This window comes from Hibiscus syriacus, unplaced genomic scaffold (genome assembly GCF_006381635.1).
Source record: "Hibiscus syriacus cultivar Baekdansim isolate YM2019G1 unplaced genomic scaffold, ASM638163v2 tig00110321_pilon, whole genome shotgun sequence".
Classification (NCBI taxonomy): Eukaryota; Viridiplantae; Streptophyta; class Magnoliopsida; order Malvales; family Malvaceae; genus Hibiscus; species Hibiscus syriacus.
The window spans coordinates 2,113,136-2,133,415 of NW_024062680.1; the positions used below are offsets into that span (position 1 = coordinate 2,113,136).

Consider the following 20,280-nt stretch of genomic DNA (forward strand, 5'->3'; position numbering starts at 1 on the left):
TTATCAGAATAAGAAGATGAAGAACAGAATCACTTTAACTTGATGTGAATGTATACAAATCCTCTTACCAAGAAAAAAAATATTATAGTTCAATAGTTCAAATATATTATCCGGACTCGAGATGACTGCCAAATAAAAATATGTTTAATTTCTCATATGTTTAAAAATTATATCTTATCTTATTTATTGAATATTTTATAAAAAAAAAATAAAAATTCAAATAATATAAACTTAAATATACATAACGTGTTATGGTCAGGCAAAATTCTTGCAAAGTTGAGTTACAAGAAAAGAATTAAAGAATTGTAATTATTATTAGGCATCGCTTTTTACCAAACCCGAATTATAATATTTTCTACAAGAAGTTGAGAAAAATGGAAGGTTTTTCAAGTAAATTGCGTGTTAATTACTTTCTGCATATTCATACCTTCAAGATAAAATTGTTGATACTATTTTGATATTTTGTAGATTTGACTCTGATTTTTTATAGAGACTAAAAGAGAGATTAGAAGGTGTTGAAGTACGATAAGTGAGTTTTGTTCACATGAAATGATAACAAAGTAATATTTTTTAATAATTTTTCTTAATTATTAATAATATATACGTCCTGCAAACACAGCTACTCAAATCCGAAACGTGAGAACAAGACTTTTTGTAATCATTCACTCAATGAATTCAACAATAATTATAATTTTAAGATATTTTTTAAACATATAATATTACTTTCATCATTCAATAAAAATAAATGAGTTCATATTTAATTTATAATTATTATTATCTGATTAATCAATCAAGCAATTAATTTAAATGAAATATTTATCTATTTTTTATTGAACTAAATATCATTTAGCTCTTTATAAAATAACAAAAATTGATTTTCTTCCTATTTGTTTCATTTTTTCTTTTTCAGGGCTGCGAAATTTAATCATCACCCGTTCTTTGAATTTTCAGGGTTTTTTCCCGAAAAAAAATCTCAGGAACGGTAGTATAATTTAAGATTAAAAACAGTAAAAATAGATATAACCAAAAATATGGAGAAAAAAATATAATGTCTTAAGTTAAATACAACCTAAAATGTTATATTTTCATCACATTTTCAATTAAACCTATTTCTACTGTTTTTAAACCTTAAATTAAAATGTCTTTCCACAAAACTTCCCTATATATTCGACAAAATCATTTATTCAATCAAACCAACCATCCACTCACGAGCTCCATATATATACCTAACAATAAAAGTTTTCTCCGAATCTAGATCAAGTTTCAATTAGAATTTGAAGTTATAAATTGGATGCCACGTAAAGATATTGTTTTATCCAATGTCTTTCCTTTTTGGGGAATGTTGCTTGTATACTTTAGTTAAATCATGGTTTTGATCCCTATATGATGTTGGAACTTTGAATGTATTCTTTATATCCTATTTTGCGCAATTTGTAATATTGATCCAATTTAGAAAAAAAATTCTAGAAAATCAAGACAATATAACACAAATTAATTGTCCTTTTATTTCCAAGAGGGCAAAAAGAAAAAGAAAAGAAACACACTTGGTAACAATAGTTTCTATAATATCTCCCCCACAATACAAATCTACAGAGCTTTCCTTGCACTAACTTTACCTTGAGCTGATTGTCCCCCGGAGTTTACAAATTGTTCTGCCGCTTGCATTTCGACCGTACGGACTTTTCTCGGATGTATGGTGAAAGCATGCACTACACAAAGACCAAAACTTTACGATAGCATCTGATTGACTTTGAAAACATTAAAGATGATCGTCTTGATGAAGTCAGGCGAATGCCTCCAGCTTGAAAACCACTCATCTTCTTTCCAATATACAAGGATCCAACATATTATGGGCAACCTAGGATGAACAAAATACAATTCCAAACACTTCACAACAGTATGACTCCGATACAAACCTGCTGCCCAACACATAAGAGGGTTCAGTTCAAACACTGTACGATGGACTGAATTTCTGTACAAGTTAATTTACTAAAACTGCTATTACTAATCAACTTACACCGAACCTGTTCTAACAGACCCAACTCAATAGACTAAGCCAGTTTCGGCCCAGAAATTCAGTTCTGACCAACTTTTGCACAGAACTAGTTAAAAGCAATACACGTAACTTAGCCACTCACCTGCTCCCAGAAGTCGATAAGGTCATCTGCCCTGAACCACTCTATAATTAAGGACCAAGTCTTCAGGTTTCTTCCAGATGTAAGCCCGCACAGTAGCTAAGCTCATGTCTGGAGATAAGACCTGGAACATATAGTAGCAATCGAATGAGAGATCATCATAGCAGGATTGAAGTTGAACTAAACAAGTTGGAATGAATAATTTTAGTATGTTGATTCAAAACACCGCACAGTAAGATTTATTATTGGTACCGGAGAATGATAAAATAAACTACAGTTTTGAAAAAGGGATCAAGGCTCTTAAGCCGATGGCATGATAAAATCTAATGTGGTTTACTTGCCTGATTATTGCATACAATCTCAACAGAAGGCCGGAGCTTTGGCCTAGGCTTCAATCCAGATCGAAAAGATCCATCTCCAATAGCTGAATGCTGCAATTGTCCTCCAAGCCCAGGAGCAAATGACCCACCAGTATTTGCAGTATCAATTGGTTTCCCAAGCACCATCTTTTCTATGACATAATTAACAACCTACATAACCATATAGGAGATAACGTACATTATAATAGGAAAAATATAAATATTGATATACAAATACTGTATATGACAAACTGTTCGGCATTGATATAGATTGCTAGCAAACAAGCGCTCAAGAAAGCTAATACAGAAAATTATTCAAATTTGTTGATATATTGTGTCGGCTACACCAAAGTTAAAGATACTATTGATGTATATGTAATTATGTATCCTAAAATAGTATTTTCATTAACTAAATATTCTTTTAGCCCTTTTTCAGTCCATGCTCCAAAGCATGAAACAGATTCTAGTGTACTAACCCAATTGATCTAAATTTGTATAGAATCAAACATTTGCTACTTTCTATTAATACATGTAATGCAAAAAAAGGACCTACAGAAAACCAAACAGGAATACCTTATGTATTCTCAAAATACGAGGTGCACTTAACTTCCCTTGAGTGAGGATCTGAACAGCAGTACCTTCACATGGATGAAGGTAGAAGCTGCACCTGAAAAAAAATGAAGAGTAAACCTTCATCAATTGAGAGAGAGAAAATGAATAAACAAAATAAATAATTATCCATGGTTTTTAATGTAGCAGTATTGTGCAACAATGTAAAAGTATATTTCTTTTTCTCCTAAATAAAGAGAAATGCAGAGTTGCAGACACAAGAAAAATATCAGACAATAAGGACTAAAGGAACAGTTAAAAACAAAAGGCATATGGAACTGTGCACTTAATGGCACTTCTTTAAGTTCATCCCTGTGCTGGTACACATCGACTGCAAGGTCAACCAATAAACAGTTCAATGTACTGTTACCTAAAATGCAAACAGGATCAAGTCATAGGGTGATCAATAGAGAAGTACGATCAAAGGAAGCCTAAAACCTTATTACTCTTTAGAGAGAGACCCAAATCTCTTTAGGTTGTGTTTGGATAAAAGATTTAGATAAGGATTTCATTTCTATCAAGGTTCTCAAAAATAATGGAGAATTTCAAAAAAAGAATTTAAGCAACTGATATTCTTCATTCAAATTGCACTAAAGAGGTAGTTTCTCCAAATTCCTAAAAAATGTGCTTTATTTAATTTAGTCCATCCATGAATAACCCACCCCAACATATTGATCTACCCGAAAATATTGACCAGGTTGCTGATAAAGCTCTACAGTCCCAGTCTATTTCAAGCTAACCAAATCTCATAAACGGTTTCTGCCAACCAGAGTACCAAAATGAAGGCAGCGATAATTGCAGAATTCTGACTAGGTCATCATGCACCTTCCAAGCTGATAATACTCATCAAAGGGAGTGTAAAACCTTAGGACCAGTTAAAGAGAGATCCAGATCTCTTTGGTTTTGATAAAAAATCGAATTAGGTTTATTTCTCCATTAAATAAGGATCAACCATGTTCTAGAAAGGAAAGAAATTAACTGAAATAAAATCATATTGGGAAACCTACGAAATCAACTGAAATAGAACTGCGATTGAGAAATTTAGGCCTTATTTAGAGAACCGAAACTAATGCCCTTTCTTAACATTGCCTCGGCACATGTATGCAGTGCAGTTCCTCAAAAACTTGTTACTTAACATTAAATTAAGCAAAGGAAAGTTTAATGAGGTCACAGAAGTTACTTGGTGTTTTCTCGTGGTGGTAGCCGATTGTTTAAAACACAATCCAAAACCCACCAAGGGAAGTCCTTCTCATCCTCAGTTCCATCCAATTCAGTAATTTTCTTTCTCCAAGGACCTCCTGGGGAACCCTCAGTGATAATTGACGGAGGGGAACATATGGAAAACTCAAAAGGAGTATGGACCACGGAGTCATTTTCAGCATTTCCATCTACCTCAATTCTTGAATGAGCAAGACTTCTTGCAGTACTATCTTTTCCTGATAAAACATCTCCATTAGCTGAAGCCTGGGAACCAAGTCTTTGCCTACTTTTGGTCATCCAATGAGCCAACAGACCTTTAAGGGTTTCACGAGCTAGATTAACCTGTCAAAGACAAGTCAACACCAGATCCACATTATAATCAAAGGGTTCTTGAACCACTTCTCACAGGTATATGTGTCTTAAGATTGTCGAAATCAATAGAAAAAATCTAAAACCTTATCATCCTCAGGCTTGCCAGCTATGTTTAGATCAGCAGAATACATCTCCGCAGAAAAGCATTGGGGTGTGTCTAAATGAACAGACACGCTTCCGAGATGGGTATCCACAGTGAACCATGCCGGAATGCTTACCTAGATTGGTTTCAAAAAGATAAAAAGTAAATTCCTTAAGAACGGATGCATTGTCTTCAACTGATATAATTTCAAATGAGTAGCTATCTCACCATCTCAAACAACTGCTCTTTTTTCTCGTCAAATGAAACCTGGACAGCGAAATTGAAAGAATGGATAAATACATTCAATAAATAATATATCCATACATACACAAATGTCTATGAGTACCAAATTTGTAAGTGAAGCAAAGTGCAAGACACTTCTACTCAATGAACAAGGACAGAAAATGGGAAACAAAATCTAGTTCACCTGTCCATAGTCCTCGATCACAACACCCCTGGTTATCTCCCAGAGCTTTACTGAACCAGCAGTATCCTGTCAAAGAATAATAAAAACAGTAATAATAATAATTTCCCAAAAAAATATCTTTGAAACAACAAATATGAGTACAACCACATTTACCTTAGTCAATACATGCCTTCTGTTATTTAAAATTTCATGCTGAACTATTGCTGGAGTTCCAGGAATGGAAAAGATTGGTTCTTTATAAACTGCAGCCTGAACAAATAACAACGGCAGCACACGAAAGGGATGGTAGAAAATGTTACAACAAATTCCATAGACATTCAAACTTCGAAGAGGTATCCATAACAAAGCACATTGTGATTAATGAAAATAAAATCCAATATTTGTTCTTTTTTTTCCTTGGGGTTAGGTGAGCAAAGAACAAATGAATAGAACCACTAATAACTAAATGAGTAGGAAAAATTCACTACAATTGAAGTGTATAAAAAAAAAAAATCCTACTACAAAACAGAGTTTGTATATTTAATGATACTTGACACAAATCAATAAACGAGAAAAGAAGGATGTGTGAGTGTGATACAAAAAGTTCTTATCATGAACAAGGTGATTGCTGTAAGCAATAACATACAAACAGATATATTATTTAATGCACATTTTACGGACGCACACAAATTATACTTACAGGGGTAGACCCTTCTAAGGAAATTCTTGCCCTTGAAAAAGACAAGTTTCCAGCCAAGAACGAACCACCTCTTTGAAAGACCTTCTGAGGATTTCGTCCTTCAGCAGGCCATCTATGAACTGAAGAATCTGTCGTTGCAACCCATATACTATCATCATGCAATGCCAACTGCAAAATTGGGTGTTCCTTTTTGCAAAGCAAAAGACTCTCTCTTGTTGTCAAGTCTGTCAAATATAACTAAACCAGTGCAAGTTGAGAGTTAAAGGTAGTTATTAGAAGTTGCATAAGAGAATGTCAAGAATTGCCAAGATCACATTCTAAAAAGATTTGGAAGTATTGCACTTGTTCGATATCAGAATGATTCATATAATTGAGCGAGAATAGACACCAAGTCTTAACATTACCTTTCTTTGAGCTTAAGTTGCAGTATTTTATTTGTTTTCTGTTTCATTCATTCGCATATAGTTTCATAAGAATTTGATGCTAGGAACCATATTTACTTGGGTTTGTCTTATTTTATTAGGTTTTTATTCATTGCTTAGGAGTTGTTTAAGTCAATTTTGGAGTTTCCTACTAATCCCATGTCTTTGTAGGAAAATTATCTACGGATGAGTACGATCTATTTTAATTACTAGCGAACAACTTATGAGAACTTTCAGAACTGTTAAACAACCCTTGTCCTAATGCTTAGGTATGAAGCCAAGATCACTTATTCTTCGTCTTATCTCTAATTACCAGCCTTGAATACTTCCAATAAATCCAAATACCACTAACGTTCATTCATTATCGAATTAAATCCTTAAACCTTAATTTACCAGTTACAAATACTGCTAAAATTATCAGCATAGCCCAGGATTAGATTTCTATATCTTTTATTAGGTCCATCCAATCTCAACCTATATAAATAAATAGAACCCCTAATTATTCTAGTAATTTACAATCCTTTAATCTCAATAAATCCTAAAATACTATAAGCCAATTGCACTGTATCAGCACAGGTTACTTGGAAAATTCTACGTCAAAACATTGGCAAAAACGATAAAGATTATGCTAATAAGGTTTGGTATGAATATGTACTCACAGAAAGATCTCTACCACCACTATAAACATGAGTAAATGTCGGGGTGCTTGCAAGTGCCCAAACAGAATCTGTATGCACAGCATACGAATGCACGCAACGCTGCTGACCAAGATCCCATAGTCTACAACATAAAATAATGACCATTTAAAAGGCAAGTTCTTTTCTTTCTTATTGTTGAAAATTACATGTGGTTATGCAACAGTGAATTGCACATACCTGATCATGGAATCAGAGGACCCAGATAAACAGTACCTGGGAGAATACAAAATGTCTATCAAACTTTTCACCAATATAATAAATACAGAACATAAGAACATGGATAGAAACAAATAAAAGAATTCACTAAAAGACAATCAAGGGAAGAACCCGTCAGACAATGATAAACTCCCTAATATGTCAAAGAAAAAGCATCCACCCCAATTCGATTTCACTTACAAAACAAAAGTGAACATATACACATGAAGCCATAATATGGTTTAGACTTTAGTCTCTACACTCATTGCTCTCAAAATATTTTGCAGCATAGGACTGTTGATAAGAATAAAAAAATTCTATAGGGGAGAGAAATATGTAATTTTCATAAAAATTGACTTCAGAAAGAAGCAAAACTTACCTTCTCAGTTCCACCAGATACAAGAAGGGATCCACTATCATTCATAGCTAATGCATAGACTGACTCTTTATGGCCTTTGGCAGCAATGGGGACATATCCATGACATTGAGTTGTGTGGGCAGTAAGACCGTTATTTGAGCAAATTGTTTGCAAACTTGATATAGGTAATGAATTTGCAGAACCATTGATACCATTGGAACAATCATCTTCCATTAAATCACTAGACTTTGAGACTGGAGTGACTGCAGCTTCAATATCCCATACGAAAACCTCCCCCCCAAGACCCCCAGAGGCAACCACATTTTTCTAAAATATTAAAAAAGAATCAGAAAGTGATTTCTATTTCTATAATATTAAAAAACAAGTCTTGATGCACAACTTAAACAACCAAATTAACCATGAAACGTAATTAGCAATAGTACACCGACATGAGCATTTCATCCATGCATCTAATAAAATCCAAACAAAATTTAATATAGAAATTAAATTACATTTTTTTCAGCTGCAGCTAGACATGTAACATAGTCTGAGTGTTGACGAAGTGTCCTGGTACAAGTCCCATCAGACAAGCAATTCCATGTCTGGTGTACCACATGGAAAGAGCACATGTCAATACTTAACAAATTAAAAAGAGAACAGCTACATCTCATACACCAATTAACAACAAACCTTCAATGTGGTGTCTGATGAGCAGGAAACAAGAGTATTTTCACCAGCAATTACAGTATCATTTATCTGCACAAGGAAATTCCCAATCACAATTTACACAGTTACAGAGATGTATGTTATATAAGATAATTAGATGGTGAATTTAACGAAGTGAAGGAAAAGAAGACGAAAAAGCTCTCAACACGAATACTTTTGTTGAACAGGTAAGCAATCATTCATATGATAATATTTTTTTTGATAGGAATTGAAGGCCTCGTTAAAATTCCCCTTCTTGATTAAAGGAGTTTAAAGACAAACTCCTTAATCATCGGAAGGAGGAAAAGTGTGCCTTAGGATTTCATTGAACATAAGAAATTACAAGATACAACCTGAAATCCACCCCCAACAAAAAGTATTAGACCAAAAGATATTTGCTTCCAAGATATTTGCATTGTAATAGACCAAAAGATTAATAATTATATTATCATATACTTCCAACAAAAAGTTAGCAATTAAAAAATCGTCTAAAGTATGACGGTCATGCTCAGAGAAAAAAAGAAGGTACCCAATCAACATGTGACTCAAATGTAGCAGAGCAAGTGGCAGCATCTTCTCCCAGTGCCCATCTCTTAAGCGTGCCATCACGGCTTCCAGTGAAGAGATAGTTAAACCCATCAGAGACAGATGACTCTAGCACAGCCAAACAATTTATGCCAGCAGAATGCTGCAAATATATATATACATATATCAAAGTAGAGAAACATCAGTGCCTAGATTCAGTACCCAAAATAAAGTGATACAATGATCAACTAATCTACAATTCAAGATAATTACTTTTATAATTGAGAATATAAGGAAAATCATACGCAAAGTTAACCAAGCTTATTGTGAACATGATGGCCTATATTAATGTATAATGATAGAAGCATCGATAATATAAAGAATTAGTTACTAAAAACACATATCGTTATTTTTCATTTTAATTTAGTATGACCATAAACTTTATAAATAATCTGTGTTCTCTCAGGGTAGCCTACTCCAGTTCCCTTAAGAAACATTTGTTATTGGTTAGCATACACTTTACATGTTTCGAGCAATTTACATGTCATCACCAAATGCTACAATTCTTGGATAAGAATCTACATCGAACTAAAATGCCCTTTCAGGCAATCCATTACTTCTACAGCATCTAGGGTTCCTCAAACAATGAGATATCTTACACTTGAAACATCCTAACCCTTCCCTCTTTTGCTAAGATACAAAATGTTTTTTGTGTGTGTGTGAATTATGGCCAATCCAAAGGATAAAAAGCATTCGATAATGAGACTAGAAAAGGTGTATCTTGGAAAAGGATGTTTGCAAGCTCCAACCCCAAATAGATTTTGAATACAGCAAGTTTATCATCATAGAATATATACAATTTCTAACTCAGTTTGATGAAAAGAACATATAGCAATGTATTGTAAACCTAAACATGTAAAAGAAAAAAAACATACTTAAATGACTATTCTATGGATCATTATAAGTTTGAGACCCTCCATCTTCAGTAATGCATAAAATTAAAGAAATATAAAAATAAAATAGCTTAAACACCGATAATAAAAAAATGCAACATCACAGTGAAAACATAGATAAACAATTAGAATCCTAATAACATATGAGTATGCAAATTCCTCAGGATTGCCAAATACCGAGAAAGTCATCTTGTTCACTTCAAAAGGGAAAACAATTATAAGCAGAAAATACAAAAAGATAAAAAGAAAAGGAAAACATACACAGAGAGAGAGAGAGAGAGAGACAAACAAAAATAACTTCACCTTTGTGTCATCAGAATCATTCAATACATATGTCAGCCTCTTTTCTTTACGTGGTCGGCTAGAATTAGAATTGTTCCCAGTACTGGGCACTCGATGCATTGCAGTGACCCCTAGATAAAAAGTGGAATGAAAATTAAAAACTCTGGCACATATATGTCATTGCCCACTAAATATTTGAATATCAACAGGATATATTAAGTAAGAATATCCTGTATTGTGCAATAAAAATCATCATCAACAACAACAACAACAATAATAATAAGATGCAACTATTGAAATTTACCAAAGTAGACCTAATTATCTACTATTTTAAAAGTTAAAAATATCTTTCCGCGTGAATTTGCAGAAATTGATTGAAAATTCACAACTAAATTCTCATTAAAATCAAGTTTCAACTAAAAAAACGAAAACAAGAAAAGTAAGTCTTGCAACTAAAATTTGAATTATTATCTTAATTGAACATGATTTCTAAAATTGCGATGAACACGATGAAAATTCAGACAATACTTAACCGAAGTTATCAATCTAGATAAATTAATATTAAAAACAATAAAAATCATACATATAAACAAGCTATCCGCAAAAAAGTAAAATCTAACCAAAAATAAGTCAACTAAAGAAATAAACAGATAAGAAAACCAAAAATATGGTAGAGAGCGCGCGAAATCAATGATCGGATAAAAAATGAGAAAAAAAGTGAGGAGACCAAGCTTTGAACTTACCGAGACAGTAGTTTGAAGAAGAAATCGAGGGTCGATGGAAATTAAACAGTGATAACAAGGGGGAACGTAATTAAACCCTAGAATATTTTAGTGCGTCTCGGAATTTGATTTTTTTTTAATTATTTATTGTTTTTGTTTGCGTTGAACGCGCTATGAGAAGAAGAAACAGAGATTTAGGCGAAGCGATGATCATTAAATAAATAAATGAATTGAGGAGGAAAAAAAAAACTCTTCTCGTAAAAACTGAACTTGAAAGTCAAAAGAGGAAGTGAGGAAAAATAGAAGCGAAAGTGGCTTATCGGTGTTGTGGAAAAACCGATCCAACGACACCGTTTAAAACATCAAGAGCATTTGTAGGAGATAACTACTGTACCTGTCCCATGCCCCCGCCCGAGGATTTCGATTAGTAATGCTAATCCAGTTTAAAATTATTAATCTTTTAAAAAAAACCCAGTTTTCAAAATTACAAAAAAAAAAAAAAACTCCTAAAAGCTCTAATTTTAATTATCTTATTATTGTTCGTCAACATCAACACCGTTAACGGGCCAAAACTTTAATATGCGTTTAGTTCACGAAATGTAAAATTATCATTGTAAATAAAAGATTATCAGATAATAGGATTGTTGAGAATGTTGTATTTTGTATTTGGTTGGTTTAACAGGAATGTATGATTACCGTGTTTGGTTAAACGAATAAAAGATTATTGGAATGTATATTTTACTAAATTGTCCTTATTCTATATTTGTTTTTTTAACAAGTTGAATTCTACTATAATTAATTTATATATATTTTTAAAAAATTTAAATTCATAAAATTTATATAATTTTTTTTTAAAAATTCAAAAGATAAATAAGTTTAATGAAAGGGTAAAATTTTATTTTAACCCCTGAACTTCATATAAAATTCTAATTATAGACTTTTTTTGTAAATCTAAAATAGTTTAAAGATAAATTTGTAATTAAACATTTGTCGAATTTTTATCATTCAACGACAGAAGAATGATATTTTTGAAGAAAAATAAATTAAGGACATTTTAGTCCAAAACGTCGGTAATCTAACAATACCTAAAGGAATAAAGGTAATGACATTCCCGATAATATACCATAAAAATCCACTGTTGGTAATAAAATATTATTGAGGGCTGAAAATGTTGACTAACCAAACGGGAGAAATATATTACATTCCCCGGTAATCTTAGATTACCTTAACCAAACGCCCCTTAATGTCATATAATTGGCCGAACATTCCTTGACCAAAATCACTTGTTTCTACGATTGATATTGTTGCCTTTTATCGAATTAGTACAAACGCGATAATTTAGAAGTGTAACGATTTGGAAGTGCGACGGTTCTTCCACCATACATTGAGAAGTACAATAAAAAATGAAGTGATGAATGATAAAAGGCGACGATGAAAACAACAGTAACAATGATCACTTGTAATAAAGAAATTTGAAATTTTAGAATTCTGGCTCAATTTTTATGCCCAAAATATACGTAAAATGGTTAAATAATTTTCTAGGTCATTGGACTACAGCATGCAAAGCAAAAACCTCATTTTGTCACATTTTTGTGTCAATTTCCATTCGTTTGGGTCCAATATTGAGTCCACTAAGAAAATCCATTAAGTGGGTTAATGGGTGCTCGGTCGACACGAGAAATTAAATTGGTATGTTTGTGATTTATCGTGGTGAAAATTTAAATTAAATACACCAATTATTAAAATTCATATAAATATATATCATGTAAACATTTAAAAAGTTAAAGGGGTAAATAAAATTATAAATATCCTGAGATGGTTAAATAATTTTCTAGGTCATTGGACTACAGCATGCAAAGCAAAAACCTCATTTTGTCACATTTTTGTGTCAATTTCCATTCGTTTGGGTCCAATATTGAGTCCACTAAGAAAATCCATTAAGTGGGTTAATGGGTGCTCGGTCGACACGAGAAATTAAATTGGTATGTTTGTGATTTATCGTGGTGAAAATTTAAATTAAATACACCAAATTATTAAAATTCATATAAATATATATTCATGTAAACATTTAAAAAGTTAAAGGGGTAAATAAAAATTATAAAATATCCTGAGGATGCCAAATTATTTTTTCTTAAAAAATTCAAAGGATATAATGATGATTTTTCCAAATTTGGAGAGGGGCTATATCCTAACATAGTTCCGCCATTGCATAGAGCACATATTAGAAGGGAGAAAGTGCATGCAGGCATGGTTGATGGTAGAAAGCAAAGTAGAAAATTAGTGAATGAGGGTAATAATGGCATCAATGGATGGGCATGTTTTCTGCTTCATGCCTTATGGATTCAAAAAATGCAGTCGACAAGTAAAGCTCACCGGCACTGGGTAAAATTACCCGAACCAAAATGAAGATCATCAACAATCAGTGATGCAGAACCAATTAAACAAATCAAATATGAGTATTTTGGGTATTCAAACTCCATCTCCTCATTGTGCATTCAGGTATAGATGAATGATATAAGTTTCAGATACGAGTATATATATCAATACCAAACACTAATAGTTCAGGAAAAATGAAGAAGGGAATGTGACTCACAACTATGAGTTTGCCTGCATTTTCTGGCCTCTTTGCCACCTTAATTGCAGCCTCTGTAGCAGCACCAGATGATATACCAACCTGTCGAGATCGATTCATTTGAGCAAAAAAATAAGGGAAAACTAAGAACAAGTGATCGAGGCGGTCGTAATTATGAACATACCAGCAAACCTTCTTTCAGGGCTAACAGTTTAGCAGTTTCAATGGCCTCTTCACTAGATACATAAGAGGTTATAAACATCAGGAAGTATAAATATATGGAATAGAAGACTACCATGCATCATATAGGATAAAAAATGGATCATATTATGAATCAGAAATCAAACCAATTGCAAAGTTCCCTAGAGCTGTTTCTTGCATTGTAAGAAATGGAAGGTAGCACAAGTTTAGAGCCAGTTCTCGGAATTAGATATCGAGTGATAGTGATGCTTTTGAGACTTACCTGGATAACTTCTTCAAGAAGGCCAACATCCAAAACATCACAGATTCCACCACCGCCAATTCCTTCGATCAGATGAGGGCCTTCGACAAAAATCACGCATGCCATGGCATGGAGGAAATAGTTAAGTACAAGATATTGCACAAATTACGGAAAGAAGTAGCTTACTGGATGTTGAACTTTATAGTTTTGAAACAACATTAATTCCAATAACATCAAAAGAAGTTGAGAATGACAGTAAAAGGAAAAATGAAGAATGAAGGTGAAAGAAATTAACTTGAAAAGCTTACCAGGTTTCCCACCATTCAAGATGGCACTTTCGACCGGTTCTACGCCATATACCTATATGTTGACAGAAGAAGAAAATGTTCTTATCAACACATCAACAGGAATATTGGCTCTTTGTCAGTCTCAAATGAGGATCAAACCTTGATCTCCGAGTTTTTCTCTTTGAGGAACTTCCCCACACCTGTTATTGTACCACCAGTCCCTATGCCTGCAACCAGTGCATCAACTTTCCCTTCTGAGACTTTCCATATCTCCGGACCAGTGGTTTCGTAATGAACCTTAAACAAAGAATTCGTCAGTTCTTTTAACATCACATAATGGAACATTAGAAAGGTTATAACAATAAAGATGCTTATCTGTGGATTGGCTGGGCATCGGATTGCAGTAACAAGTGACCATCAGGTGTGTTCCTCAGTATCTTGTTAGCTTTTTCTGTCGCCCCCTGAATGCCGTTGGTTGGGTTTGTGATGTATACCTCGGCTCCAAAAGCTCGAAGAACAATTCTCTTTTCGATGTTCACAGAAGCTGGCATTGCGACAATAACTTTGTAACCCCTGGTTGCCCCAATGAAAGCCAATCCGATGCCAGCATTACCAGTGGTAGGCGTGATGAGGACACTCTTTAGCCAGCAATAGCATTGTTTCGATATATGCAGAACAAATGGGAAGCTCGTTAGCTTAAATGCTCCATATCTGGACCCTTCCATGAGGAATATAGCCCTCATTTGATCAAATGTCAATTGAAGCAAAACTGCATAAGGTACCATTATAAAGTCTTACCGAAACGGTCTAAAGTCAAACAATCACTTCATATGCATTAATCCGAAAGCTAAACCGAGCGACGCATCTTAGAATATGGTACTATACCGAGAAAATAAGCAAAACCTTGCCATGGGTTGATCATAGGCATATCTGATAAAGTCATAGAAGACAATCTAAAGTTTAAGGGTTCTCGGATAATATTTCTTCCTGGTTAGGTTCTCAAACAATCACTTCATATGCATTAATCCAAAAGCTAAACCGAGCAAAGCATCTTTGAATACGGTACTATACCTTCCCTGGTGTAATCAAGCCCTTATCTTCTGCATCTTTAATCATACCATAAGCAACCCTGTGGATCAATAAACAACAACAAAAGGTGTTAATTTGCAGGCAACACTTGGCCAAAATGCTGTGAAGAATATGCAAATAAAAAGGCTATGCCTGTCTTTAACACTGCAGCAAGGTGCCATGAGCTCGAGCTTGGCAGCAATTCGACCTCCGTAACCATCGATGATGTTGTTCAGATATACCATAGGCGTATTACCTATTAACTGCATAAGCCGCAAGGAGATTAAAGAAAGATGCAGAAGACTAATGGCAACACAAAAGACTTAAATGATTGAGAGAAAAAACATTAATTCAATAACATCTTTCTTGATTGCACATTTGTCGTACATGACGAATTCTTGAATTTAATCGAAATGAAGTGTAATTTAACAAAGGAAAACAAGTGTTTTTTTAGTGAAAACTCAAGCTTCTGAACTGTTTATAAAAGGCATAGATCAGCTCTGAATTTATAAATCATAAATTACACTAGCTCCCATCACTTAAAATAAGCAACTTTTGCCTCAAAGATAAGCTTATAAAGTGTGTATTATATTTTGTTAGTTGTTTTCAATGCACGTGATCAAAAACAGGTAGTTAGAGAGAAAACGACAAGAACACATCTGTTAGATATATAAAAAATTGATGTACGTTGCATGCTACTAGTTATAAAGATGTGGACTACTCCCTTGAATGACGCGAAAGATAAGAGTTAATCCAACGTAATTGATTGTTGGTTAAAAAAATTCTTTTAAACAAAATAATAATAAAACCCTATCAATTTTAATATTTTCACTTATATAAATTAGAATATTACCCGCTAACACGTACACATCTTGTACATATAATTGTTCAAATTCGAGATCTTTAAGGAGAAAAACTCTCTTTTATCACTAAAATCCCTTGATAACTTCAACTAAGCGGCTGACTTTAACATCTCTTTTTCTATTAGAGTTAAAAATACAAAATATATGGTTCAATAAAAATACAAATTATACCGGAAGAGCATAGCACCAGGACCAAGGTAATCAACATATAATATATTAACATAAATAAAGTTTTTTGTTTTAATAATGTTGAGATTCTAGTAATCTTGAGATCTCTACTTCGAGATTCGCCATTCCAAGTGGATTCTTCTAGTTCAACGATCTTATTTGGATTTACTTCAAATCTTAAATTCTATTTAATATTTCATTTAGACCTGCAATCTTAATCATCATACATTTATAGGTTTAATGGTCGTTTAGGACTTAGAACTTTTGAAAAGAAATTCACTATGGATTTTATTTTTTATCTAATTAAATCTTTAAATATAAAAAATTAATTAACGTGTTCTTTTAATCGATAAAAATTACCATTGATTGTGACATAATAGTTTACAATGACATTACGATTTATAGTACTGAAATAGTAGTTCACATGTGAATGAGGATGTAGCAGATAGACATAATTGACATTTTTAAACATATTCAAATTTTTTAATCTTTAATCAAGAAATTGTTTAAAATAGTAATATATATATACGTATAAAAAACCAAAGATTACAGATTAAAAAATTATATTAATATGTTGTAAGGTTTGGATTGATCAGAATTATTTATTTCTGTATATTTGAAAAGAAAATTATAAATAATTAGGTATATTCATATGGAACACGTATCCATATTTAGCACTGATCTTAAATCCGAATACATAGAGCAGAGATTAGAAGGGATAAAAATGCAGGCAGTTATAGTTGATGGTAGAAAGCAAAGAAGAAAGAATTAGTGAACGAGTGTAATAATGACATCAATGGATGGGCATGTTCTCTGCTTCATGCCTTAGGGATTCAAACAGTGCAGACGACAAGTAACGCTCACCGGCACTGGTAAAAATTACCTGAACCAAATCAGCAATCAGTGATCCAGAATCGATTAAACAAATCAATAACATGAGCATTTTGAGTTTTCAAACCCTATCCCAGCATCGCACATTCATGTATAGATGAATGGGCTATAATGATGTTCAACATTTGTTACTTGGTGTTCAGTATAAGTTTCAGATACGAGTTTATATTTGTTGATATCAAACGCTAATATTTCAGGAAAAATGAAGAATCGGAGTAATACCAAGAATTATTATAGCATATAGGATTTTAAAAGAAGGGAATGTGACTCACAACTACGAGTCTGCCTGTATTTTCTGGTCTCTTTGCCACCTTAATTGCAGCCTCTGCAGCACACCAGATGATATACCAACCTGTCAAGATTTATTCATTTGAGCAAACAAGGTTAAAACAAAGAAAAAGTAACCGAGACAGTTATAAGAATCGATTAACAGATACGAACATACCAGCAAACCTTCTTTCAAGGCTATCAGTTGAGCATTTTCAATAGCTTCTTCACTAGATACCTAACAAGTTGTGACAGCAGAAAGTATAAATATATAGAACAGGGAACTACCATGCATCATCTAGGATAAACAATGGATCAGATTATTGATACTGGTATTGTCGAATGAAATCGGTTCCTATAAGGGAAACAAACACTATCATCGTCATGGAAATGAAAATCGGTTAATTTCACAGATATTGAAGCCATTGCAAAGTTTCCTAGAATCGATACGAGGAAACTAACATGGCATCATATATGATAATCAATGGATCAGACGATTGATGCCTGATAGTTTTTGTTCCAAGTCATAACTTTTATTGAAGATAAATGTTCAGAGAGAAATATCCATTGCAAACACCTCAGATACTGCAAAAATCACCCCAAACATAAACAACAAACCCCAAATCATATTTTTAATAAAACGAAAAATTAAATCAAGCCGAGATTCGTTGATTTTTCAGGAATCAAACCCATTGCAAAGTTCCCAGAGCTGTTTCTAGGCTTGTAAGAAATGGAAGGTAACACAAGTTCAGTACCGGTTTTCGGGATTAGATACCGAGTGACAGATATGCTTTCGAGACTTACCTGGATAACTTCATCAAGAAGGCTAACATCCAAAACATCAAAGATTACACCAGCGCCAATTCCTTGGATCAGATGATGGCCTTTGACAAAATCACATAGGCCATGGCATGGAGAAAATGAATTACGGCAAAGTGTAACTTACTGGATGTTGAACTTAATAGTTTTGAAACAACAGTAAGTCCAATAATATAAAAAAAAAAAACAGACAATGGAGGTATAAGGAAAAATGAAGAATGAAGGTGAAAGAAATTAACTTGAAAAGCTTACCAGGTTTCCCACCATTCAAGATGGCACTTTCAACCTGTTCTACGCCATAAACCTATATGTTGACGAAAGAAGAAAATGTTCTTATTAACATATCAACAAGAACATTGGCTCTTTGTCTGAATTTCAGTCTCATATGGGGAACAAACCTTGATAGCTGAGTTTTTCTCTTTGAGGAACTTCCCTGCACCTGTTATTGTACCACCAGTCCCTATGCCTGCAACAAGTACATCAACTTTCCTTTCCGACGCTTCCATATCTCTGGGCCGGTGGTTTCATAATGAATCTTCAACAAAGAATTCATTAAATCTTTTAAACATTAGAAATGTTATAACAGTAAGATGCTACCTGTGGATTGGCAGGGTTATCGAATTGCAGTAACATGTGACCATTAGGTGTGTTCCTCAGTATCTCGTTAGCCTTGTCTAGTGTCCCCAGGAAGCCCTTGGCTGGGTTTGTGAGGTATACCTCAGCTCCAAAAGCTCGAAGAATGATTCTCCTTTCGATGCTCACAGAAGCTGGCATTGTGACAATAACTTTGTAACTCCTGGCCGCCCCAATGGAAGCCAATCCAATGCCAGTATTACCACTAGTTGGTTCGATGAGGACACTCTTTAGCCAACATTATTTTGATATATGCAGAACAAATGGGAAGTTAATTAGCTTAAATGTCCCATAGCTGGACCATTCCATGTGGAAAATAGTCCTCATTTGGTCAAATGTTAACTGAAGCAAGTCTTGAAGCAAAACTGCATGAGGTACCGTTATAATGTCTTACAAAACAGTCGAACATTAAATTGTTGGTTAGGTTATCAAACAATCACTTCATATGCATTAATCCGAAAGCTAAACCGAGCAAACCATCTTAGAATACGGTACTATACCAAGCAAAGTAGCATAATAGACCTAGCCATATTTGATCATATGCACATCTGACAAAGTTTAAGGGTTCTTGGGTCTATATTTCTTCCTGGTTAGGTAATCAAACAATCAATTAGTATGCATTAATCCGAAAGCTAAACTGAGCAAAGCATCTTAGAATACTGTAGCAGCAAAATAGACCTTGCCATATTTGATCATAGGCATATCTGATAAAGTCAGAAGACAATCTAAAGTTCAAGGGTTCTTGGATCTATATTTCTTCCCGGTTAGTTTATCAAACAATCACTTCATATGCATTAATCCCAAAGCTAAACCCAGCAAAGCATCTTCGAATATGGTACCATACCTTCCCTGGAGTAATCAAGCCCTTATCTTCTGCATCTTTAATAGTACTATAAGCAATCCTGTGGATCAATAAAGACCGACAAAAGGTGTTAATTTGCAGACAACACTTCGCCAAGATTCTGCGAAGAATATGCTAATCAAATGTAAATAAAAAGGCTATGTCTGTCTTTAACACTGCAGCAAGGTGCCATGAGCTCGAGCTTGGCAGCAATTCGAGCTCCACAACCATCAATGATATTGTTCAGATATACCATTGGCGTATTACCTATTAACTGCATAAGCCACAAGGACATTAAATAAAGTGACTATGGGCAACATGAAAGACTTAAATAATTGAGAGAGAAAAAAAGGAGAAAAAAAACATTACTTCAGTAACGTCTTTCTTGATTGCACTTTTTCCCTCCATGGCAAATTCTCAGAAACTCCACAATTTGATTGAAAAGAACAGCAATTTAACAATGGAAAACAATCGGCAAATATAAATATATAAAGAAAGATAATGCATAATAATAAATAAATAAAAACAAGCAAAGCAGCCACTAAATAGAATTGAACAGTAAGCTTGAAAACAAGTATATAAAAAAAGGAAAGAAAAAGAGTATAAAAAAAATCAGTAAAGCAGCCACTGAATATTTGTATATTTCAACAAGAAACAAGAAGGCCAATTCTGCATAGATAATTCATAAATCAGTAAATTACACCAA

General features: G+C 33.5%; 1 protein-coding gene and 1 pseudogene across 1 annotated transcript; both read right to left on the bottom strand.

Moving 5' to 3' along the window:
* Positions 1-1,518: 1,518 nt before the first annotated feature.
* LOC120117840 (WD repeat-containing protein 48-like) lies at positions 1,519-10,995 on the bottom strand. The gene is made up of 18 exons (XM_039138033.1): positions 10,741-10,995; positions 10,023-10,132; positions 8,771-8,929; positions 8,227-8,292; positions 8,049-8,138; positions 7,558-7,863; positions 7,161-7,297; positions 6,945-7,065; positions 5,864-6,100; positions 5,338-5,433; positions 5,185-5,250; positions 4,986-5,024; positions 4,759-4,893; positions 4,284-4,645; positions 3,068-3,161; positions 2,477-2,665; positions 2,139-2,259; positions 1,519-1,916 (listed from the first exon to the last, which is right to left on the bottom strand). The coding sequence occupies exons 2-17, from the start codon at positions 10,119-10,121 to the stop codon at positions 2,161-2,163; spliced, it is 2,295 nt and encodes a 764-aa protein (XP_038993964.1). The 5' UTR covers positions 10,122-10,132; positions 10,741-10,995; the 3' UTR covers positions 1,519-1,916; positions 2,139-2,160.
* A 5,835-nt stretch (positions 10,996-16,830) lies between these two features.
* Positions 16,831-20,049, bottom strand: LOC120117750 (annotated as a pseudogene).
* Between the last annotated feature and the right edge of the window lie 231 nt (positions 20,050-20,280).